This window comes from Oncorhynchus keta, chromosome 8 (genome assembly GCF_023373465.1).
Source record: "Oncorhynchus keta strain PuntledgeMale-10-30-2019 chromosome 8, Oket_V2, whole genome shotgun sequence".
NCBI classification, from domain to species: domain Eukaryota; kingdom Metazoa; phylum Chordata; class Actinopteri; order Salmoniformes; family Salmonidae; genus Oncorhynchus; species Oncorhynchus keta.
Window position 1 is genome coordinate 15320381 of NC_068428.1, and position 26480 is coordinate 15346860.

General features: G+C 39.2%; 1 protein-coding gene across 16 annotated transcripts in view; it reads left to right on the forward strand.

Moving 5' to 3' along the window:
* Positions 1-26480, forward strand: part of trdn (triadin) — a 46137-nt gene that overhangs the window by 14773 nt on the left and 4884 nt on the right. For 9 of the 16 annotated variants that reach the window (XM_035774806.2, XM_035774810.2, XM_035774804.2 and 6 more), the window contains 24 exons: positions 104-130; positions 3445-4839; positions 14726-14764; positions 14897-14962; positions 16974-17018; positions 17180-17221; positions 17480-17524; positions 17813-17851; positions 17955-18002; positions 18255-18311; positions 18494-18541; positions 19358-19606; positions 19853-19894; positions 19981-20019; positions 20239-20268; positions 20354-20401; positions 20489-20536; positions 20641-20694; positions 20804-20848; positions 20936-21004; positions 21254-21319; positions 25081-25131; positions 25897-26211; positions 26316-26345. In XM_035774806.2, coding sequence (XP_035630699.1) covers positions 104-130; positions 3445-4839; positions 14726-14764; positions 14897-14962; positions 16974-17018; positions 17180-17221; positions 17480-17524; positions 17813-17851; positions 17955-18002; positions 18255-18311; positions 18494-18541; positions 19358-19606; positions 19853-19894; positions 19981-20019; positions 20239-20268; positions 20354-20401; positions 20489-20536; positions 20641-20694; positions 20804-20848; positions 20936-21004; positions 21254-21319; positions 25081-25131; positions 25897-26211; positions 26316-26345 — 2937 coding nt within the window. The remainder of the gene's footprint in view (positions 1-103; positions 131-3444; positions 4840-14725; positions 14765-14896; positions 14963-16973; positions 17019-17179; positions 17222-17479; positions 17525-17812; positions 17852-17954; positions 18003-18254; positions 18312-18493; positions 18542-19357; positions 19607-19852; positions 19895-19980; positions 20020-20238; positions 20269-20353; positions 20402-20488; positions 20537-20640; positions 20695-20803; positions 20849-20935; positions 21005-21253; positions 21320-25080; positions 25132-25896; positions 26212-26315; positions 26346-26480) is intronic. The other 7 variants (XM_035774801.2, XM_035774800.2, XM_035774802.2 and 4 more) reach the window with 7 other exon arrangements.

A 26480-nucleotide genomic window follows, 5' to 3' on the forward strand; every position in this document is an offset into this window, starting at 1 on the left:
AGTCACACGTTGTGTACTTGTCAAGGAAGGTGGATAGTGTTTTAATAATTGTTTTGTGTTCTAAACTCTTGCTGTTGGAATCCCCTTCCGTCCTACCTCATAGCTGCATTCCTACCGTCCAGAAAACAAGGTCTGTGCCCTCCTGTTCTTTATATGATGCTCACATTGAAAACTAATTTTTCAGGAAATAACATCAGGCATGTGATGATGATTGATACATCTTTTTGATGGGATTGAGGCATTTTGCTGCGTGATGTATGTGGTCATTTGCGCTGTCGCCAGAGCAACTTTTGGAAAATGGGTGCTATCCTGTCAATAATTGCGATGTAATGTGATATTACTAGCCTGTACCGGTGTGTAACTGCTGGCTCTATTTGTTCCCAGACACCGTAATTATACTCCCAGAAGCTACTCTAGACAACAATAGCCTTAATTCATGATCAGTTTAATATATGGTCAGTACATGTCTTCTGTTGTAGGAAAAGTCAAATAGTACAATAAAATTCAGGGAATACACATTTCAACTGTCGTAGTCGATTGCAGTTGTTAAATAGACCACTACAGTTTCTCTCTGTGTATCTTATTATTTGGTAGTACTATGGTACAAATAGTATTAGTTAAGAACACAACTAATTTGTGTGAGCATGAATTCACCAATACTGCATCTTGTAAACACATGTTTCAATGTGAATACTGCCCTGCAAACAATAACGAGTATTTAGGACGTCCCTGGGACAATATGAAATGGCCGTCTAAAGTCTTCACGGCGTTGTGTCATGGTCCTGTGGAGGTTTTGTCTAGTTCCCGGCTTGTTCCGAGGACGTCCCTGTCAGGATTTGGCCAGGGTTGTTCCGGTTTTTGGTCACTAGATGCCCCCATTGTGCCTTTTGACCTTTTGTTTTCCCTTGATCCCCATTATTATTTGCACCTGTGCCTCGTTTCCCCTGATTGTATTTAAAACCCTTTGTTTTCCTCAGTCCTTTGCTCTGTGTTTGTATGTTAGCACCCAGCCCTAGTACTCTGTGAACTCTTGTTGATCCCGGTGGTCTCTCTTGTGGAATTCTGTTTTTTGTTCTTGTTTGTTTTTGAGTATTTTTTTAGGCTTTTTGTGCTATACCTTCCACCTTGTGGATTTACCTTTTTGTCTTGGAGGATTACCTTTGTTCTTGTGGAATTCCTTTTGAGGTTGTGGAGTTACATGTTTTCCTGAAGAACTTCACTTTTTACTTCATTAAATACACCGTCTCAAGTACTGCTGTGTCTGCCTCATATTCTGGGTTCTGCCAACTATTTGTGGCTCAGTTGGTTAAGTGACTGTTTCTCACTCCGGAGACCCGGGTTCGTAACCGGGTCCTGACAGTCCCCAATGATGTTTATAGGACGTTCTTAGAACATTTTGTCATGGTCCCCTGGATGTTTTTATCTACTACCTGGTTGGTTCCGGGGATGTCCTCAAGGACATTTATAGGATTCTCTATAGGATTATCGTTCTGTCATGGTCCCTGGGAGGTTTTTGTGTAGTTCCCGGCTTAGAAACGCTCACACCTTGTTACTGTTTTTACTGTTACGCCAATGTTTGTAAACAATGACAATGTCAAGAAAACACTATAAATGTCCACAAATACTATATAGCTTCAAAACATCGTTAAAACCCCCAAAGGTTGATGTCCGTGCCCCTGCGGAAATTAGCATTAGCATTAATTAGCATTAAAAAAAGGCCCCATAACAATCCAACAGCTAAAGCTAGAGATATCTGTTTACTGCAAAAAAATATATCTGATCTTTTTTATACCTCTCAGATATAGGACAGACACTTCAGAACAAACTTCCTTTTCATATTCTTTGGGGACTATCTGTTGTTCCATGTAGTGAATCGGTTATTCAATGCATTTGTATGGGCTAAAAGCAGTAAGGCCATAATATTTCTTTTTTGATTCTTCAAGCAGTAATGCCATAATATTTATTTTTTGATTCTTCAAGCAGTAATGCCATAATATTTCTTTTTTGATTCTTCAAGCAGTATGGCCATAATATTTATTTTTTGATACTTCAAGCAGTATGGCCATAATATTTATTTTTTGATTCTTCAAGCAGTATGGCCATAATATTTATTTTTTGATTCTTCAAGCAGTATGGCCATAATATTTATTTTTTGATTCTTCAAGCAGTATGGCCATAATATTTATTTTTTGATTCTTCAAGCAGTAATGCCATAATATTTATTTTTTGATTCTTCAAGCAGTATGGCCATAATATTTATTTTTTGATTCTTCAAGCAGTATGGCCATAATATTTATTTTTTGATTCTTCAAGCAGTAAGGCCATAATATTTGTTTTTGATTCTTAAAATTCTGAATGAATTATCAAAATGATCCTTCAAGCAGAATGCTTCTTAAAACAATTCCGTAATAGCTTAGTTCTTCAAGAACCCCACCATGGATGGTTTTGATTCTTTGCAGTAAGGCATAATATTTGTTTTGATTCTTCTATGAATTATGAAAATGATGATGACCTTCTTAAAACAATCCAGCCCCAACCCCCACCATGGATGGTCAGTTCTTTACTAAAATTTGAGGGTTACTTCTTTACTAAAACGGGGTTACTGCTGATTGCTGCTTTAGTTGTTGACAGGACTTTGTATTGTTTGGTTTTTGTTCTGTTCTGTTCTGTTTGGTTTTTGTTCTGTTCTGTTCTGTTTGGTTTTTGTTCTGTTCTGTTCTGTTTGGTTTTTGTTCTGTTCTGTTTGGTTTTTGTTCTGTTCTGTTCTGTTTGGTTTTTGTTCTGTTCTGTTCTGTTTGGTTTTTGTTCTGTTCTGTTCTGTTTGGTTTTTGTTCTGTTCTGTTTGGTTTTTGTTCTGTTCTGTTTGTTTTTTTTGGTCTGTGGTTTTATATGTTTTGGATTGCTTTTCATACCCAACATCAGCATCATAACCATATTCTCCCTCACGACCACAGAAAATAACAACTCTTCACTGCCAGAATTACTCTTTGTGAATGAACCATTTCTGAACTATTATTTTCCTCAAACAAGTCAACATCTGCAAGTATATCTATATATGCATTTGTCATTTTGTATGGAGGCAGTATTTGACGTGTCCTGCATGGAACACTGTCATTATGTTTACGCCACTGCTGCAATGTACAGTAATGTAGAGAAAGCATTACATTGGCCATGTTTATGATATGAAATAATGATAACGGTAGCACAGCACATACACACTGAGATATTCATGTTGTGTAAACTCACGACTAGGTGTATATGGCTCAGGTGAGCAGAGAGCAGCTTGTCAGGTGTAAGCATTATGAGTACACAATAAAGATATTGTGTTAATTGTGTTGCAGTGTGTTGTGTTGTCTTGAAAACAATGAATTATGGGCATTATTGTTATCTTTTTGGTTACGGCCCACTGCACTGAATGTCACCTTTACGCTGTCAATTCTGTAGTTGCAGGGATGTTTGCAGAGGAAAAGGAACCAGTTGCAGAAGTAGAGGAGGAGGAGGAGGAGGAGGAGGAGGAAGAGGAAGAGGAAGAGGAAGATGATGTAGATGAAGTGGAAGATGAGGAAGAGGATGGAGAGGATGAGGATATGGAAGAAGAGGATGAAGATGAGGAAGAAGATGATGAGGAAGAGGAGGAAGAAGATGAAGAAGAGGAGGAAGAGGATGAGGAAGCAGCAGCTGAGGCCGAGGTAGATGAGGATGATGATGATGGTGAAGCAGATGAAGAGGACTCTGCTGCAGCGACTGAAGAAGATGATGATGAGGACGAAGAGGTGGCTTCAGAGGCTGATGATGAGGAGGGTGATGAGGAGGAGGAAGAAGTTCCTTCAGAGGCTGATAATGAGGAGGAGGATGATGTGGAGGAGGAGGCTGCTCCACATGCTGATTATGAGGATGATGAGGAGGAGGAAGAGGCTACTCCACAGGCTGATGATGAGGAGGAGGAAGAGGCTGCTCCAGAGGTGGCTGCTGCCGAGGCTGATGATGAGGAAGAGGAGGAGGAAGAAGCAGCTGCAGCTGATGAGGTGGCAGAGGAAAATGAAGGTGAAGATGAAGCTGCTGCAGAGGTCATTGCTAAGATTGTTGAGGATGAGGGCCCCATTCTGATTGATGTTGATGACACAGAGACAGACACTTCTGTTGGAGATGATGGAGAGGAGGATGACACCATAGCTGAAGCTGAAACTGAAGCAATTACAGATGAGGATGCCAGTGATGCTGCTGCTGCTGCTGCTTCCACTTATGATGATGATGGTGATAATGAAGAGGATGAAAATGCTGTAGCTGGTCCTGCTGCTGCTGCCAGTGATGAAGCCACAGATGATGCTCCTGTTTCGACTGCAGATGATGATGATGATGATGATGTTGATGAGGAAGATCATAGCATAGATGTTGACCAAACAGATGATGATACTAAACCCATTGACCTAGAAGATGACGATGATAATCTTGCTGATAGTGAGGATATGGATATCTCAGACACATTAGCTGAGGATACAACTGATGACTCTACAGATTTAGAGGACACTGATGATGACGATGATGGCAAAGTCAGTGAGGACAGTGGTGCCGTCGTTGATGACAATGACAAAACAGTCGAGGATTCAGGAGAGACTGTTAGAGATGTCGCAGACATTTCTGATGACACAGAAGACGACGATGATTATGATGATGATGATGATGAGGTGAAGGATTCAGCTGAAGAGATCGGCAAAGAAGATGACGATGAGGATAATGAAATCATAACCGAAGCCTTTGATAGCTCAGCACCTGAAGAAGATGATATATCCAAGGATGATGACGATGATGATGATGACATTGATGACCTTCTTTTGACAGGTACTGACCAATAACTTTCATTACACTGATGTTTCATCATCATGCATAAATAACCCTTATACCTGTGTAGTAAATGAGAAAGATAATATCATTAATACATTGTTATCAACTAACTGGTCAGAATTAAAATGAGCTGTCTTTTTCACAGGGTACATTATTGATATTACCATTCATGATTAGTACCGGACTGAAATCTGATATACAATATCGATAAGCGTTAAAATGTGTCTGAATATTACACACTTTTTACTGATCCATAATATAACAATATGTCTTAAAACAAAAGCTTTCTTAGAGTTACTGTCACATTATACAGCATCGCAAAAATATATCTATTTTTTATCCATGAGTGATGGCTGGTGATTTATCATGGTGTTAGTCCATTAATGAATACATATTGTTCCTGGTATCAAGGCCTTCAATCATATTGATATATTTAGCATTATTTGTTACCTAAAGATATTTAAAATGATATTAAATTATGATATTTGACACAGATAATATAAAGAGTGTAAGGAAGCCTCATGATGGAAGGATGGAAGACACATGAATACAGTGATACAATAGTACAATTCATGAGTATAATCATTTTGTTAAATAAATAAATAAATAAATATATGCCATTTAGCAGACGCTTTTATCCAAAGCGACTTACAGTCATGTGTGCATACATTCTACGTATGGGTGGTCCCGGGGATCGAACCCACTACCCTGGCGTTACAAGCGCCATGCTCTACCAACTGAGCTACAGAAGGACCTATTGTCAACCACAGTGGCACAGGTAGATAGAGTAAAAACAAAATATGATCTTCTGTTCCTCAGTACATAATGACATTTTACATGTCAATGGCAACCACCGAAGAAGATGGTGGTTTCCTGGGTAATCAGATTCTTTCTCTCTCTGTAACAGGGCCTGTGTAGATTGTATTTTTCCCAATATCGGGCTGATTAGCTACCACAACAAAACAGGAAAAATTATAACACATGATTGTTTTCGTGACCAGTGGTGTAAAGTACTTAAGTAAAAATACTTCAATGTTCTACTTAAGTAGTTTTTGGGGTATCTTTATTTTACTATTCAAATTTTGAAGAAAATAATGTACTTTTTACTCCATACATTTTTCCTAAGACCCAAAAGTTATCTTTATATTTTGAGGACAGGAAAATGGTCTAGTTCACCCACTTATCAAGAGAACATCCCTGGTCATCCCTTCTTTCTCTGATCTGGTGGACTCGCTAAACAAACACAAATGTTTCATTTGTAAATTATGTCTCAGTGTTGGAGTGTGACCCTGGCTAACCGTAAAAAAATGTACAACATAAAAAATAGTGGCGTCTGGTTTGCTTTATATAAGGAATTTGAAATGAGTTCTACTTTTGATACTTAAGTATATTTTAGAAATTACATTTACTTTGACACTTAAAACCAAATACTTTTAGACTCTTACTCAAGTAGTATGTTACTGGGAGACTTTTACTTGAGTCATGTTCTATTAAGGTATCTTTACTTTTACTCAAGTATGACAATGGGTACTTTTCCAACACTGTTCGTGGCACACAGTTTTTTAATGTTCTGGTTTAGATAAAGTCTTATTTGGACGTATTTCAAGATGATACACAGGTTAGGTTTGGCAGCGAACCCACCAAGACATGAGTATTAATTACATCAGGTGAGGAGATGTGTGTGGCCATGCATGTTCTGGGGGTTCTGACAAAAATCCCTGTATTCATGCTGTGTAGATCAGAGGATAGCAGCTGCTGTTGCTCTGTAGGGTTGCCAGCCCACTATCCCTTTAAGGCAGGGGGTACCAGAGTCAGCTTTCATGTGTGAACTTGCCACTTACCAAACTACTGTGGCTAGCTGTTTTTTACTCCAGCAGTTGAAGTTGGCGGTGTATTGTAGTAGGTGTTGTAGAAACAATAGTATTTTACTCATGATTTTTGAAATGGATTATAATTCATTATCTTATATCATATTTGTTTATCATAATTACTCACCACAGGCACATATTTTACTAATATGTCCCCATAGTCTAGCTTTAATTGTTAGTAATAGTGTAATAGTTAGTAATGGTTTAATAGTGTAATAGTTAGTCATAGTTTAATAGTTAGTAATAGTGTAATAGTTAGTAATGGTTTAATAGTTTAATAGTTAGTCATAGTTTAATAGTTAGTAATGGTTTAATAGTGTAATAGTTAGTCATAGTTTAATAGTTAGTAATAGTGTAATAGTTAGTAGTAGTGTAATAGTTAGAAATAGTGTAATAGTTAGTAGTTAGAAATAGTGTAATAGTTAGTAATAGTTTAATAATTAGTAATGGTTTAATAGTTAGTAAAAGTGTAATAGTTAGTAATAGTTTAATAGTTAGTAACAGTGTAATAGTTACTGATAGTGTAAATATTTGTAGTACTATAGCAGGAGTATATTACTAATGACGCTGGCTTGAGTAAAGATACTTAATTTCTTCCCTCTTTGTAAAACTGTTGAACCTCGAATTTGCTATCTAAATACTTTTGGCTATACTTAAATGTTATCATGCAATGTACCAGTGCTCATAGATTAGTCTATTCATATTGAAGCCATCATGATATTTATTGCCAAAAGATGCCATGAAATGCGCCACTTGAGAGGCCCCTGATTAGATTTTCTAATATGACTTATTGCATGCATTACAGTAACACCGCCCATTGAAGAAAAGTAACCACACCTTCTGAAGAGGCTAAAGAGAGAAGTATAGGAGGAAAAGACAGAGGAGATCGCAGATGCAAATGAACCATCTTTTCATGCTTTTCTCACTCGTGGAGGTCAAATGTGTACCAAGTGTTATGTAACCTACTGATGTTAGTAGCATATTATTCCATTGAAAGTCGACATGACCCTTACAAAAGCTGGATAATATCCCCTAATGTTAAGTTTGGTTCTGCATTGATGCATTGAATCCTGGCAAAACTATTTAGCTCCAGCTGTGAATATATTCTCAGAGATCATCCTTTCAGAAGCACCGGAGGAGGAGGAGGAGGAGGAGACTGAGGAACCATCTGCTGAACCAGAGCTGACAATAGAGGAAGCTCTGGAAGAGAAGGTAGTGGAGGAAGGGACAGCAGAGGGACAAACCTGAGGAGGAGGTAGAACCCATCACTGAACGAGAGGGGTTAGCACCAGTGCCCAAGAGGGTATTACCTAAACCCGAGGAGGTAGAACCTACAGCCGAAGGTAAATAAAAAGAGAGGGTTGATGTTAGACACGGGATGAGAAGAGATAAGAAATAGGTCGAAGAAGAAAAAAGTGTCATGTTCAATAGCAATGTATCTATGTCATGTGTTCAATTAATTGCTGTACAGATATTGAACAGAGTTGACAGCGTACAGTCGGCGTGCTTGAATAGAGGGAACGAGGGAGTAGAGTAGGAGGAGCAGGGGGGTGGGAGTGGAGAGAAAGGCTTTAGGCCACTTCTTTGATCTCTCTCCATCTTCTACATTACTCATTCTCCCATCTGTTCTCTTCTATCAATATGAAATATATGTCTGGTGGTTGGCATGTCTGCACAGAAGACTGTGTCACAGGCTGTGCCACTAACTACCTCAGAGACCTGATCAATAACAGTGGTCTGGCTTTGAATTTTTTTTTACTTTACCCTTACGGCTTCAGTTCAGCACTCCATCTCTATTCCTGAATCATCTTATGGAGAAAGAAATGCATGGAGAAGGATGTTTACTCTTTTGGTACCTTTACTTTAACAGATTTGCAAAATGGTCAACAACATTCAAATGGGCTAATTAAAATATGACCAAAAAAATTATCCCCCTCACACAGACTTCAATCAAACCTTTATCAGAATGATATAGATGCTATGCATTCCGTTGAGGTACCTCAGCTTGAAATTCCATATTATCTGACCTGGTAGCAGTGAGAACGATAATAATTTGATATGGTTGAATTGTGATCAAAGGAATAGTTCTGCTGCTTGATGTGCCATGCTTACACTAAGAGGCTTGGCAGATGTTTTTCCCTCCAGTGATATCGGACCCCATATAGAATAGCCACGGTCACATTTAAACAGAACAGCTGAACCATCCACATCTGCTACAACATATTTGTTTCATTGTGATTTGACATTCAGGACACTCATCACACAGCCAAGATATAATTCCATTCTCAATGTTTGGGGATTGCCATTCCCATTTCTGTTTACATTTGGAGACACGCTGTGAATGAACTGATCTGCAATCGGAGGGAAATGTGATGTGACTGGAATGGAAATGTATAGATTTCTCTGGGTTTCAAGAGTAAAAGAGATGCCCAGATTACCTCGGGTAGCATACAGGAGTGCAACTGGAAATGACAGTGTAGCTCCCACAAAGCTAAGGGTTGTCGTGGCTCTGAGGTATACATCTAAACATCAAATAGGCTGGAGACAATTTCATATGATTGTACAGAAGCCATCGTCATCTAATGGCGATGAACAAGTGTTTGCATGAAAGACCATCATCTTCACTCTCCTATAGTCCCTATCGGGAGGAGGTACACTCTGCACAGCCAGAGTCCCTGTGGAGAGGCAGGACTGGATCGTCTACAGTATGAGAGGGAAATCATGATGGCCTTTGATGCGAACCCTTGTTCATCGCTATTAGATGATGATATAATGCCATGCCTCTCATTATATTGCAGGTCAATGGTATTGCTTCCTAGAGCTATTTTGAGTGATGTAGTCAAGTAGGACGTGTAAGGATGTCGAATTCTGAAATTTGATGAAGATATTTTTTTTGTTTTCAATAGAGCTTGCTAGCAGACTAGCTCTGTGTTAGCATGACCACATTTGCATTCAGCCAAGCATCTGAATAATTGAAAAGTCATAGAACGTCATCCATACCACCACAGTGTGTGTTATTATCCGTGAGACACAACCACAAGGCCTTTCCACAGCAATACGAGCAAATCCAAGATAACAGAATGACGCTATGACAGACGAATGACTTAGCTTTATCACTTTTGAATGTATGCCAAACAAAAAAACAATGATTGCAAAGTTAAACAAACCATTACAACTCGAGGACGACGTTTGAGAAATTCCACATAAAATTGGACACATTTACTTGGAAGCACAGTGCAGATTAAACGTTTTGTAACAGAAGGACAGCACAAACAGCACGACCCCGTCCTTCTGTTAACAAACTTTGTGTCTGCACTGCTCTTCAAGTAAATATGTTTTTGTAACATTGTCAGTAGAGTTGTATAGTCTGGGCAATCATTGGTTTTTGTTTGACATACATTTGAAAGCGAAAAATCGGAGTATCAGCATCATTCTGTGACCGTGGAATTGTCCATACGCTATTTTAGTGGTTCCCAGACTTGGGATCGGGAACCTATGTGGGGTTCCCTGATATTGAAATGGGGCTCCTTGAGAAAATGTTTTATCATTCTTAAACAAATTAAGAACATAGGTATATCCAACCAAGTCAACTAACTGTGTTTTACACTTTTAGACTACACCTGGATGGCAGTATTATGTGTTGAAGCAGCCTGGGGTAGACTAGTATTGAGTAAATATAAACACACAGGGATAAACAGGCAAGATAACATATTAATTGGGGTCCCATGATTTCTTTTTACATTAATTTGTAGAGCAGAAAAAGATGGGGAACCCCTGTCCTATTTCCTCCAAAATGCAGTAGATGGGAATCTAGGTTCTGAATCCATACAGTGGACTTACATCAGCGCCTGTAGGCTAGCCTGAGAGGAACAACTCCCCTTTGCCCCTGCAACTGTCTTAGAAACATGATATCATAAAACTGGTATGGATTCACTGTCCATTCTGATATGGCAGACATGGGGCTTTGTAATTATGTATTTATTGAATACGGTTCTGTTTATGCACTTGTTGACTTTGTCAGCTGTAGTGTTTGCCTGCACAAAGTTATCTTACATGCATTCCATACATTTAGATCATTTTGTAAACCAATCACTCCGATAGGCTACACAATACTCTTCTAAACTAAGTACAGATGTCCACTTACAGTGTACTGTATGAGTAATTCATTCTCTTCAGAATACGAGGACACCTTGCCACGACAAAAAGTATTATGTTAAAGGGGAGTGGACACACTAGGATTCAGAACGCCAGCTAACATGTTTAGTATTTCTGGATTGAATACATCTCTTGCTTAGATTTACTTCCGGAAGTGTTTCCATTCCCCTTTAATGTCTGTGGAACATTCCATTTTTCTTCTGTCTCGTGAAGTGGTTTGACCTTAAGCTTCGAAACAGCATTTGTTGATAACTGTTTATTTTTGTCATGTCTTGCAAAAGGCTCTACTTAAACTGGAATGGAAAAAAAGTTTCCATCAAATGAGCGTCTATGTAACGGCTGTCGTAGGCGGAAGAAGGAGAGGTCCAAGGTGCAGCGTTGTACGTGTTCATGATCTTTTAATTACAATGAACACTAGAACTAAAATAACAACGGAACAAATGACACAGTCCTGTTTGGTACAGAGACAGAGACAGAAAACAACTACCCCCAACTCAAGGGCGAAAACAGGCTGCCTAAGTATGGTTCTCAATCAGAGACAACGATTGACAGCTGCCTCTGATTGGGAACCATACCAGGCCAACCACATAGAAATACAAACATAGAACAAAACATAGAATGCCCACCCCAACTCACGCCCTGACCAACCTAAAATAGAGACATAAAAAAGGAACTAAGGTCAGGACGTGACAGTCTATTGTACACTAGATGTTCTGTTGTGTTTGTAGCTGGTTGAGAAAGAAGGACAATTTTCCGAACTACAGTTTGCGTAATAACATATATTGTAATATGATAGAAAGGGAAACTAGTATATATAAAAAATAAACAGCAAACAGATACATGATCATATAGTGGAACGGATCAGTGATCGTGACATGATCTTATAGTTTCATTTGTCCTGTTTTGTCCTACAGCTATTAAGCATTACCTGTTGATGATGAGGACGTACTCAGTATCTTCTCTAGCACGCCTGTTCAAACTACGAAAGCATAGTTCACAGAAGACAGAAACAAGACCACATGGTTGAGTAGTATTGTTTTGGGGCTAAAATCTTTCCAATGAGATCAGTCTCAATGTCCCCCGAAAGCATCTGAGAAGCAGCTCCAGATTTGATTTCTGTAGCATGATATTTGGATTTACACAAACGGGAAGTATTGCGTTATCCTGAAATTGTATCTCCCAAATTAAACATATGGCCTCAAATGCTATGGTAACCACCATTCTTTTCTCTGTTATCTGCAGCTACAGTGGGGAGAACAAGTATTTGATACACTGCCGATTTTGCAGGTTTCCTTACTTACAAAGCATGTTGAGGTCTCTAATTTTTATCATAGGTACACTTCAACTGTGAGAGACGGAATCTAAAACAAATATCCAGAAAATCACATTGTATGATTTTTAAGTAATGAATTTGCATTTTATTGCATGACATAAGTATTTGATACATCAGAAAAGCAGAACTTAATATTTGGTACAGAAACCTTTGTTTGCAATTACAGAGATCATACGTTCCCTGTAGTTCTTGACCAGGTTTGCACACACTGCAGCAGGGATTTTGGCCCACTCCTCCATACAGACCTTCTCCAATTCCTTCAGGTTTCTGGGCTGTCGCTGGGCAATATCGACTTTCAGCTCCCTCCAAAGATGTTCTATTGGGTTCAGGTCTGGAGACTGGCTATGACCTTGAGATGCTACTTACGGAGCCACTCCTTAGTTGCCCTGGCTGTGTGTTTCGGGTCGTTGTCATGCTGGAAGACCCAGCCACGACCCATCTTCAATGCTCTTACTGAGGGAAGGAGGTTGTTGGCCAAGATCTTGCGATACATGGCCCCATCCATCCTCTCCTCAATACGGTACAGTCGTCCTGTCCCCTTTGCAGAAAAGCATCCCCAAAGAATGATGTTTCCACCTCCATGCTTCACGGTTGGGATGGTGTTCTTGGTGTTGTACTCATCCTTATTCTTCCTCCAAACACGGCGAGTGGAGTTTAGAACAAAAAGCTCTATTTTTGTCTCATCATACCACATTAACTTCTCCCATTCCTCATGCCGCCTTTCGTTCCAGTTCTCTGCTGCCTGTGACTGGAACGAATGGCAAAAATCGCTGAAGTTGGAGACTTTTATCTCCCTCACCAACTTCAAACATCTGCTATCTGAGCAGCTAACCGATCGCTGCAGCTGTACATAGTCTATTGGTAAATAGCCCATCCATTTTCACCTACCTCATCCCCATACTGTTTTTATTTATTTACTTTTCTGCTCTTTTGCACACCAATATCTCTACCTGTACATGACCATCTGATCATTTATCACTCCAGTGTTAATCTGCAAAATTGTAATTATTCGCCTTCCTCCTCATGCCTTTTGCCCACAATGTATATAGACTCCCCTTTTTTTCTACTGTGTTATTGACTTGTTAATTGTTTACTCCATGTGTAACTCTGTGTTGTCTGTTCACACTGCTATGCTTTATCTTGGCCAGGTCGCAGTTGCAAATGAGAACTTGTTCTCAACTTGCCTACCTGGTTAAATAAAGGTGAAATAGATAAAATAAATAAAAATGCATGGTCATTGGCAAACTTCAGACGGGCCTGGACATGCGCTGGCTTGAGCAGGGGGACCTTGCGTGTGCTGCAGGATTTTAATCCATGACGGCGTAGTGTGTTACGAATGGTTTTCTTTGAGACTGTGGTCCCAGCTCTCTTCAGGTCATTGACCAGGTCCTGCCATGAAGTTCTCGGCTGATCCCTCACCTTCCTCATGATCATTGATGCCCCACGAGGTGAGATCTTGCATAGAGCCCCAGACCGAGGGTGATTGACCGTCATCTTGAACTTCTTCCTTTTTCTAATAACTGCGCCAACAGTTGTTGCCTTCTCACCAAGGTGCTTGCCGATTGTCCTGTAGCCCATCCCAGCCTTGTGCAGGTCTACAATTTTATCCCTGATGTCCTTACACAGCTCTCTGGTCTTGGCCATTGTGGAGAGGTTGGAGTCTGTTTGATTGAGTGTGTGGACAGGTGTCTTTTATACAGGTAACGAGTTCAAACAGGTGCAGGTCTGTGAGAGCTGGAATTCTTACTGGTTGGTAGGTGATCAAATACTTATGTCATGCAATAAAATGCAAATTAATTACTTAAAAATCATACAATGTGATTTTCTGGATTTTTGTTTTAGATTCCGTCTCTCACAGTTGAAGTGTACCTATGCTAAAAATGACAGACCTCTACATGCTTTGTAAGTAGGGAAACCTGCAAAATCGACAGTGTATCAAATACTTGCTCTCCCCACTGTATGTCATGTGCCACTCTTTTCAGCCAGATAGGTTTGCTGTGAAGATCTCATCTCTCCAGTGAAAGGTTGCCGTTTAATCAAAATGTGTCACATTAATTCTGACAAATTCAAGCAATCCAGATTTCTAATAAAGCTGTCATATTCGCATCCTGTGACTTACTGTCTCCACTTTTCAAATTAATTCCAGTCATAACCTTTTGATTTATGAATGCATAATGTAAACGCTACAGGAGCTCTGACTTTTACAGAAAGAAGCATGCTTATTGTTAGCTCTGAAAAGCACTTGTTTTGGATGAATATTGATTTGCCAAGGAGAAAAGAATCTCCCTCTTGGTTGAATAATGAATTATATTATTTGTCTGTGATTCACCTAACTTTTCTTCCCCCCTGGTCTTGGAGTGTAGTACGACAGGTCTTTTATGAGGTGATATCTGTGTGACATCAAAGAAAAAGAGCTCCACCTTAACATTTACATTGATTGATTATTTCGAAGAGGATTTAGTATACTAGACCATTCAGCTGTTTATATATTTATTAGTATTGATCAGTAAATCTACTTCTTTTTCAGAACTAAAGGTCAAGCAAGCTACTCCTCCAGCAGAACAAGGTATATCAGAGCAGCCTGGTCTGCAATGATCTGAACATAAGTGAAAAAGTAACTATTATAAATAGGGAATTGCACATTTCAATGATCTATTCCGCTCTATGTAGTCTTAAAGCTATGCATTCCATTTTACAGCAGTGTGCCCTTGTATGCATTCGTCCAAGCCCAAAGAGGCCAAAAGTGAGCCAACGGAGGAGAAAGGTATTTATATACCGATAATAGATCAATATCATGCATGGTTGTGGAGAAGTGAGAGCCATTCATTACTAACCCCTTTTTATCTTTACCATACCTTTGGCTGACATTATTTCTCATAGTAAGGGCTGTGTTCCCCTATGGACCAGATGCATTTGTATGACAAAATATTGGAGTGATTCTTTCTGCATTGCTTTAGTCTTGAATTCATCCTGAATGTAGAACTGGCTGTAGAGAGAAGCTTTATAAATGTCAAGAAGTATCCTCTGACATTGAGAGGATCTTATGTGTAGTAGACTCAACATCTGTTTCTGTTTCTGACTTATGAGTCTATTGGCAATACGTAACACTTTGGTTTGGCGATATCCGTGATGTAAGTTCCATTTGTGGCTTAAATGGTGTTGTTGACATACTAACTCTCAAGTAACGCGAAGTCCATTGTTACAACTTGCAGTGTTTCTTCCAAACATTAATTTCAAGTTCAGTAATGACAATCCTCAGTGACTTCATTATTGCGTTATGGTTGGTGTTTCCTTGGTTTTGCTTCTCAAAGTCGCCATCTAGTGGAAAAGTTTAGATAAGCCATGCATTAGGATGCATTTCACTAACTGACGGTATAGCTGTGACATATAGCTAAAAGTGTCAAGAGGGAATTAGCCAGGGAAGTATGTTCGAGTCACTTTATCCTTCGTGTGGTTAGGAATAGCTGCACAGTAGTGTATCTCTTCTTCCTCCCTACGGAGGGTGTTGGTCCCTGTTGAAGTAAGAGCTTATATAGAAGTAGAGGAAGAGGAATGCAAAGCCATTAACAGGCCCAGAGCAGCACTCTCAATATATAACTTTCAATGTGTAACAATGTGTAGGGCGGCTGGTAGCCTAGCGGTTAGAGCGTTGGACCAGTAACTAAAAGATCGCTCGAATGCCCTATGGAAAGTACTGTAAACTGTGATGCATCCATGTATGCTGTAAATTATATGCGGCAGTGATGCTGGTCTCACGTTTTGCATGTTTTTGTAAGCTTTCACTTGGAAGTGTTGAGGTGGAGTGTGTTTTTGTCTTAATAACATGCTTGTAACTGGAAGTACGTTGAGACCTCAGAGAGCATGGCAGTATTGAAGCTTGCTGCAATAGGCACAATGCTGGCCCCTGCTGTTTGAAAAGAGGCACATCTACATTGGTGATGAATAGAGTGTCTCTATCTATACATTGCGTCGATTTGTGTTCTGTTTGATAGCGCTATGCTAGATAGGCACATTATATGAGCATTGCATGATAAAGTATGCACTCAGTTGTTGACTTTGTAGGATCTCAAGTGTCCTATTGCTTGTCTGAAACTACCTTTTTCAGAGTAAGATAAAAAGTTAAAGACAATCAAAATTGAACACTGGTCTGTAAACACATTCATATTATATGTGTTAGCTGAGTCTGAGCCTAATTTAAAATGTATTAATAATATCATTTTTCAAAACTGAACTTTGTGACATGTTTGACTATACCAATGTTGTTGTCCACAGTTAAAATGGCCACTCCCGAGAGGAAGAGCATGTGTTGTGAAGCTGAGATGTCATGTTGCTTTGAAATAGCTTTGAAAGTAGCATAGAGACTAGAGGGGACGGATGAACCAATTCAATCTTAGTGCAAATCTGTTGATCTTTATACTAGTGGAGGGTCTTGAATTCTCTTCCGGTTTGATCAGGTATCTTTTCAAAGTTAAAGATGGAACAAAGATCGAATTGTATAATTCTTGATGGTTTATCCGCTTCACCTCTTTGCTACATTTGACATAAGTAGTTCGCTGTTCAATATAATAATGCCAATGATGATCTAAGCTATTTAAATGTTCACACATTTTTCATTTTCATACATTTTCTAAATATAATATGGTTTTATTATAAAACAGCAATTACATGCCTGAACGTGTTCTCAAAAAGCTTGCTTCCATCTTTGGCATGCAACTACAGTGCTAAGCAAGAATGTGGATCGAATGTTCCCTTATGTATTCTGCGTTCATTTTCAGAGGCAGAGCCCCCTAAAAAGGAACCAGTAGTGAGAGCTAAGAGAGGTACTATGTGTTTTCTGTACTTTTACTGTGTATTTGAATTGTTGATCATACAGAATATTAGGTAAGGAAGAAACATGATGAAAGTTATAGTTGCTTGATATATGAGAAAGAACACCAATGACACGTATTCATGATTGTTTTTCCCCTTTTCTGTCATAAAGAGCGTGACATGTGCAGGCCAGTTGACAAGCCAAAAAGGAGAGGTAGGAATCATCGCTGTTTTCAGCTCATTATCACATTTCTGAAATAGCAGATGAAAAATGTCTATAAGATGAACGGCAAGTGATCTTGGGCAATAGCCTACCATATTACTGCATTTCAACTGAATAACAGGGAAAAGCTGTTTGCAAGTTGTTTGAATAAAACAAAACAAAATGAAACAATGAATAAATGTAAATGTAAATATTCTAAGAACACTTTGTGGCTGAATCTCTGTATCTCCAACTATGTCATTTAACCAGAGGCTGCAAGGAAATTGGAATTAGAAGCGGCGATCAGGAAGAGAGGTAGGACATTCTGAAATACAGTACAAGCCCAAGGTGAATGAATTAGCCGTGTATATGTAAACATCTATTCAAATCATCCTCAATGTCCTTTACACTGCAGAACAGTACATGCTTCTGTGTAGTTAGATGGAGGAACAAGTCTATTCGATGATTAAAAGGTATTCTTTCTCAGTGCCTCCCACCATTCATCAGTTCTAGTGGGGAGATGAAGGTCTTTAGAGCGGCGGAGGAAGTCACCCATCAGATGTAACCTCACTGTACCGTACCGTTTCCCTTCCCCTCCTTTAGAACTAAGACTTAAAAAGGAAGCGAAGGCCACAAAGGAAGGTAACTCAGTCATGCAATAATCACACCGTGGTTGTAACAGTCCTTCTGTAAAGGTACTTGTTTTATGTTTGTCCAACACCTCTTTTTTTTTGTCACATTGCAGAGTCTCATCATGTAGATGCTGGGGTGCCTGCACCTGCACCTGCGCCAGGTACATTTGTAGAGATAAAACGTTTAGATACTGTAGCACTGTGTCATCTTAGGACACATTGCAGCAGTACAAGAGAACATGCAAGAATGAGAGAGAACATACAGTAGATACGAATCGGACCACCTTTTGAACATGTTGTTTTTCTAACATGTACTTTGATAAACATTCTTTCAAGCAAAAGGTTATTGAATACATTAAACATATCACAACGTATGTAGGTTCTGTATGAATGTGCGTTGTTGTATGTTGCAGTTCCCGCCTGTCAACCCACACCAGTCTACTGGCCATCATCATCTCCTGGCTGGTATTGTAAGTATACACCTATGCTCTAAAGCACCTCCTGAATATACTGTACAATATCAGTGGTATTTGTTTTTCTGTATACTGTATGCCACTCTTCTATTGCAGTATAATACAGTCCTGTACATGTCCAGGGTAATATATCCTTCTCAAACTTGACTGAAAAGGTGTTGATTCCATTTATCTTCCAGTGCATCATATATTCACAGACAATCCATTTCCACCTACAACTATGACAGGTATTTGGTATTATTTTAATTCCTGCCAATCAGGCATTTAATGTCAACATTAACGATATTTAAATGTGCCTGACATTTTGTTTCCAGAGCTCTGTGTTGTTATTTGGGCGAGGAGTTTCTCTTGACCATGTGACTAGACCAGGAAAGATTCCAGGCCCTAGTTACTAGGGCTGAGTGTTATTTGCGTCACAGCCTCTGTTTACTGTATGTCCTTACGTCCTTATGGCCTTGTATAGGTTTCTAATGATTATCTCTGGGTGAACATTTGAGTAATGTTAGCAACAACCATTTTGAAATGACTAAAGATTTACATCTTTAAACTGTTCTGTACTATGTTCCTTTATTGGTCTGTCAGCTCCTCGAGTTGCAGTGGCTTTTCCCAGCAGTCTCTTGGTGTTTCCTGGTGCTTCTCACCTCAAAGATCTTGTGTTTACAAAAAAATAAATACATGTAAAAGCCCTTTATTATTTTCAATTACATTCTGTCACATGAATTACTTTTCGTGCACCATATTTTATAACTTCAGTACCATTTAAGTATAGTAAATGGTTACCAAGTATGCAATGAAAAGGCGTTGTACATAGAAGTCTAACTGATCTGTTTTCTTGCTGTTTAACATTATCTAACGTCCCTGGTTTAGTCCCTAGTTGCTCACCACCTCAACTACTTTTTTCTCCTTGTCGTCACATACAATTGTAACTAGCTAACCTGTTTGATTTTATCTAGAGTTGTACGTAATACATGATGAGATATGTCATCTGGGTTCCATTTGAATTTACAACTTCTTTCCATCATCTCCACTGCCCATTCCAACAGCTCATCCAGCTCAGCCATTTTACCAAGCTCCTCCAGCTTACCAAGCTCCTCCAGCTTATCAAGCTCCTCCAGCTTATCAAGTTTATCAAGCTCCTCCAGTTTATCAAGCTCCTCCAGCTCAACCAGCACCAGCTCAACCAGCACCAGCTCAACCAGCTCAACCAACAGCTCCAGTTCTACCGGCTGAACCAGCACCTGCAACAGCACCTGGACCAGCACCTGGACCTGCACCAGCTCCATCGACTCAAGGTAATTATTACCTCAGAACGTAAACTCTAACTTAGTAGCTGATATTGGAACTAGGTCATCTTTCTCTAAAGGGACAGAGTGCTTGAAAATAATAGGAATATTACTTTTCCACAAAGATATAAATAATGCTTATATTCCCTCCATGTAAATTAAAATTCTCATATTCAATTCAATATTTTATTTATTTATTGACCCTTTATACTGTGCTTGAAAGGAAACTCTTAACAGACTGTTTTTCCATTGAAGAACCACAGGCTCCCAAAGAAAAGGCTGCCTCCACAAAGAAGGGTACAAACATATTGTGTTGATTCAAAAGGATAACACTTCTATAACTTGTTCATGTCTGATCGGAACACATTCTTCTTCACTCTTAGTTCCAAAGGAAAATACCAAGGCAGCTGCCTCAAAGACAGGTAAGAGACTCTCTACATACCAAATCATCCTTCACACTAACTGAAAACTGTATATGTTCCGTACTTGTTATGTAAATGAACTCAATGGTAAGAGTTTCAGTGTTAGAAGTTACTTCAGGCAAAGGTAAGATAGCTGCTTATAAGTATTAGACCATAGCAGACACACATCGATCAGATTTTCTACTTATATTTTGTCAATCATTCATTTTTTCCCCCCAGAGTCTCCTAAAAGACAAGTTAAGACGCAAGGTAAGTGTTTGTACAATTGAACGGGATCATTGCTTTCTGTATTTAAATACAGTCAGATAGTTTCTATTTCTTTCTTTCCTTCTAGAACTTGCGGTGTCCAAAGGGAAGTTCAAACCAGCTGTTGTGAAGAAAGGTACAGTTTTTGCTCCGTACATTATTAATAACATGCTGAATACTTGACTTTTATTTGAAAATGTTGACCATGATATTTTCATTCCAGGAGCTGTTGTCTCTGAAGAAAATAAAAAAGCTTCCACGACAAAGAAAGGTACTTCAGCGTAGGTTGTAATATGTATACACAGGCATTTTATATATGTCTACCTTTTAGAGTTGTTCAGTGTGTATTGACATTTTTTTGGTCTGTGTTCTGAGTTTCAGAGGTTGTTGTTTCCAAAGATAAAGGTAAAACAACAACTGCCAAGAAAGGTAACAAATATATTTAGTTGCCATGGGATTCTCAGAGCAACATTGAGTTGTATGAATACTGTATTTTGAATGATGAAGCATATATATTTTTTATTTTCCTTTGTATCAGATCCTGTGGAAAAGGACAAGGACAAAATAACTCCTACAAAGAAAGGTAACATCAACATCAACTTAGATCAAGTTATTCCAGTCAACAAATTACCATATGTTCTAAGTGTGGATATATATATATTTTTTTTAGAGCCTGCAATCTCCAAAGAAAAAGTCAAGGCAACCACTAGCCAGACAACCACACCCTCTACCAAGAAAGGTAATACTGTATTTCACAAATGTTAACTTGAGTAAATGCTCACCATGGATTGTAGTTAGACACGTATCACATGTATTGTTTCTATCAGAACCGTCTGCTGCAAAAGCCAAAGCCAAATGGTCGCTTGTAAAGAATGGAATAGCGCTTCCTACATCCTGCTTGGCTTAATTAACTTGTTCAATCAGGAGCCTTATTATCTTCTTGTTTTATTAGTATGTAATGTGATAAATAATAGAACCTCTGCCCTAGTTGTTTTCGAACCCGAGGAGGCCCCTAAAGAGAAAGCCACTCCAAGAGTCCCCACTATGAGAAAAGGTAACCACACAAATGTAGTAGTGCCAATGGCAAAAGCCACCGGAAGAGTTGTCGCTATAAGACCCACGTCTACGAGAAAAGGTAGCCACACAGCAATTGAAATGTTTTTCACACTAAATACAGATTCTTTTCAGTTAGATACAATGAAAATTGGAATCAGGCTGTCTAACTGTGCTCACACTTTTAGGCCCCTGCAATGAAGGAGAAGCTTACTCACGCACCTGAAGCAGGCACAGTAAAGTGCATCAGTCCCATCTATTAGTGTGCAGAGCAGAAACGGAGTATTATGTCTTTCACTGTTTTCCCTTTGCATTTTTACTACGTGGTACATGAATAGAAACGTCTTCCCATCAGCAAAAAAGAGAAACCGAAAGTGGCAGAGAGAAAAAATAAGAATGAGTTGACTTATGCTTCGAGTGGACTTTTGAGAGGGTTTTTTTGGAAACAAACAGGTTAACACTTCAAGGGAAGTTACAGGTAGTTGCGAGCAGATACCCATTTACTTCCAGTCACGGCGCTAATGTTGGTTAGCATTGGCTGGCGAACTTCCTTCATACTGGACACAGAGACATAAGAATGGTACCCACTAATTCGTCTGACTCTGGGGAAGTTGTCAAAATCCTGAAGTATCCATTTTTAAACAGCTGAAACACCTAATGGTTATGAAACCTACAGGATGACCCCTATTAGCAGAGTGGGAGCTTGGTTTTTTACACAATATATAATAATGTCACTTGCTAAAAATCCTTCAGAAGGATGCTGCAACATCTCTAATACATCCAGTTTTTCCTCCAGTTATCTCTCGATGTTAATAAGATTGTGCTATTCCATTTCCTCTGTTGGTGAATACCGTCATCGCGTGCTCAACCCTCCATCACATTACTATGGCAACCCTTCCCCGAGGCCCACAACATGGATGAGTTTATTTCCTCGCTCAATTATTGTATTGGCTAAACAAGTATGAACAACCTCGGAAATGCAGCATACCGAATAACTGAATACGTGTTCTGCAGAGCATGGAGCGATCAGGTCATGTATGTAGGTTTGAGTCTCTCATACAGGCATCCTGATTGTCTCCACACTCTCCTGAGCAGTTAAATGTAGGGTTCAAATGTTTACCTGACACTTTTTTTTGTCTACCCTCGGCATATGTTCTGCTCCTTCCACCCAATGCCTAATTTCCTCCCTGTACCTAGACCATTACCATAGGATCCCTCTCTGAATTACCTCCCTGTATACTGCCTGCGGTTTGTCTGCATGGTAGAGCAAAGTGCCGATTTACTGACCTGGGTAATGGGTTTGGAAGAACTTCACTCCAGATGTACAGTAATTCCCTTCAAGGACTTGAACTCTAAAATCAAACACAAACAGTGGGACATCTGTGAAAACAAAACAAACATGGTTAACTCTATATGGCTTTGCTGTGTTTGGACTACATTGATGATAGGCATACAGTAGGGTGAAACAGGGTGTCATCTGGATATTACATATCGTTTTGCATAACTGATGAATCTAATTTCATTAGAATGAAGAAGTGATTTCAACAGTTTTTAACTCCCTTTTCTAATTCCAAAGAAAGAACCTGGTAACTTTGTGAGATTCTCAAAAGCTTGCCTTTAACCCTATAAAACACTATTCTGTGCGATTTACCCAGGCTTTACTCTGAGGCTGTTTACACCAGCCAAAGATGAATTTAAAAAGTCCCCTTTGCATTGTTTTATAGAGCTTTGTGCTGAAACGTATCTTGTAAAGGGTCGCATGTTGGTGTTGTTGGAGAATGTCGTGTAGGCAAAACAGGTAGCTAATGAAGGAACATTTTATCTGTGGTGTTTCTTAGATTGGATTCTTATTGGGGTCTAAGCCCAGACTCCTGTTGTATGTCTTGCTGCACTGCAGGCAATCCATTGTACAGCACTGAACCCGATTTATATACGTTCCCACACAAGGTTAGGGAAAGAGTATGTGTAGAGAATGTTTAATGTAACATCTTCAAACAGTTTTTTTCATAAAAGACGGGAATCTCTTTGGATTTGTGATATAGATGGACCCGATGACTGCGAAGACTGGCATGTTCCTACTGTTTGACGTTTTCACAGCTAGATTAGAATGCACGTGTTTGATTAGAATGCATGTCACTCATATACATCTTTCCTCCTTGCATAAGAAGAAGACAAGGTGAAGGATGTGAAGACATCAGGCGGTGGGTTCTGTTCATATAAAAGTATATAAATGCTAGGATCTAGTATGAATAGATGTTGCTACTGAATTCAAAACGTGGTTGTAAAAGCTAACTACCATAGCAACATGGACGCAGTATACCGTGTCTGTTTACACAACTACAAACAGACTCTTCTTTTATCTTCCAATAGAGCGATCAGATATTACAGTCCTTGTTTGACTAAGCCTCATCCTTTAGCTATGGTGTGTATGGGATGGGCTGCAGCGTCATATTGCACTGGCCAACAACACTAGATTCCATTAGGGGGATGTTCTATTGAGTGAACCAGTGGATTCTTGATATTCTAGTCCCATCCCTTCCTGACCCATCTTCCAAGTCACTCTCTCCTCACGTCCTGTGTGATTTGCCTCACACCGTACCCTGAACCTTAAGCAATACTTCATCCTTATTGTCAGTATGATGGCTATCTACATGTAATGCATGTATAATATTAAAGCAAAACGGACTGATTTACATGTATTTTAAGACCTGATTGAGCAGCGGTTACTTTCTTTTAAACAGGGGTTGGAGTCATGCTTGTGTTCACTGCCATGTCCTTCCCACTCTCTGCACTTAGGGTATGGTAAACGAGCATACAGTACATTATATATACTGTACCATATACTCTAACACTGTTGGTAATGCACAGCTCCAGTGTTTCCCCTATATTCATTTAGCAACGGTGGGCCACTCCCAAAAATGTGATGTAATTTTTTTTGGGGGGGGGGCATTTTTTAATACATTTTCGGGATGGTAAAAATAGTTTTCAGTGCAAATGTATGCTGCTGTAGAATTTTAAAAAAGGATTAGATGTTATCAAACCTAGCTACCATAGCAATGTCTACGCCGTGTATCTGTTTACACAAGTACAAACAGCATCTCATTTTATCTTCCAATAGAGCGATCAGACATTACAGTCCTTGTTTGACTAAGCCTCATCCTCTAGCTATGGGATATTTGGGATGGGCTGCAGCCTTTCATTGCCAGGCCAAAAACACTGGATTCCAGTAATGAACTGAGCTGAGGAAAAGTGGAAATTCGGTATTGACCATGTGAAATGCAGCCTATATCAAAGTGCGGCTGCCAAGACTTTTAATCAATAAACCTGAGGCAAATGGCTCAATTTAATGAATGACCTCAGGTCAACTAGAGTGATCAATCAATAGATTGTGATGCGGCATTGAGTTCCTCCATGCCATTTCAGTCCCTCCTCGACATAAATACGTAAAAGACTAGAATTGTTTACTGCGTGCATAGTTAATTCTCCAAGTTTTATTGACGGTCACGTGTCAACGCAAGGTGCACAGATTGACTTATGGTTGTCATGAAACGCTTTGAACGCTGTTCGTGAATGACTTGTTCAAGTTTCAACTCATTCAAACGCTGTTTGCATAATTACAGTTAAATAAGACATTGTCGCTGAATAGTGTACATGGTGCAAAACCTTTATCTGATCCCGGCATACACCAAAATGCTTGTAAATGTGTCATTGTATTGTTATTGTAAATGTACTTAATGTTTTTTTTTTTTTCGTTTTTTTCAGGCAAAGCTAAAGCCACACACTCTGTGAAGACGGCCCAGCCCACTAAACCATGTAAGTAAATGTTCAATCCCGAAGCAAGACATCTCCTTTCTTTCGATAAGCAGGTCACTTCCTGTCTTTTGTTTGTTTACCAGGTGAATCCATGTAGGACTTAATGCATTCCCTCTCTTGCCTAAAAGTGGAGCAGCCACAAAGGGGTTTCAAGGGTTTGAATACATCTATCATGCTAAGTAGCACCATCAAATGTGTTTTTTTATTTTTATTATTCATTGTTTTATTGAGGAGCTCCTTGTCCATGGATCAACCTTGTAAATGTCATATTCTAATCACTGAATGCCCTCTTTTTCTCTATTATAGTGTTTTGTAAAGCGGCACATTTTTTATTGAATAGCATGCCATGCCACGCATAATGGTATAGCATTATAGTGATAGGTTAACTACATGCCAGCATCAGTTAACTTTCTCATGCTTATTAAACACAAAACACTAGTTGACAAGAAGAAATGGGATCTGTCAAACGCCATGACTTTAGACAAAGGCACGGCAGAATTACTTTGGGTACTCGACAGCGCAGATCTGTTTTGAATAAGCGTTGCATGATTCTCTTTCACATCAATCATTATGTACATTTTCCCGGAACAAACAACACATGAAAAATAAAACCAGTCTCTCGTCACTTGATTAGAGAGGACGTTTATGCCTGGCAAAACTGCAATTACAGCCATGTCACTTTGTGTTACAGTTTGAAGAGAAAATGTTTGAGATTATAAGCAGAGTTTGAAGAACAGGTTAACTGACATTTGTATCTTCTCATAGATAAAGCTGAGAAGCCTAAAAAGACTGAGAAGGTTGAGAAGGCTGAGAAGACTAAGAAGACTGAGAAGACTGAGAAGGCTGAGAAGACTAAGAAGACTGAGAAGGCTGAGAAGACTGAGAAGGCTGAGAAGACTAAAAAGACTGAGAATACTGAGGAGACTGAGAAGACTAAAAAGTCTGAGAAGGCTGAGAATACTGAGGAGACTGAGAAGGCTGAGGAGACTGAGAAGGCTGAGAAGACTGAGAAGGCTGGGAATACTGAGAAGGCTGAGAAGATTGAGAAGGCTGAGAAGAAAGCTGTGAAAGAGGCTCAAGGTATGTTGGCTCAAAGTATCAAATGATACCTTTCCTCAAACAGTTCATACATTATTGATATCTTTTGATTATTTATGCTTGGTTCTTTTTTCCTATGATTTCAGAAAAAGAAGTAAAGACCCCTGGTAAAGCAAGTGAGTAAATACCAATGCCTTGTGCCTGTGCTTGATTCAAATGAGAGATACGGATGTAGCATGGTGGTGCTCTGTCTAACCAAATTATTATTATTTTTACGTCTGATGCATTTACTATTTAGGATTATCTCAGTG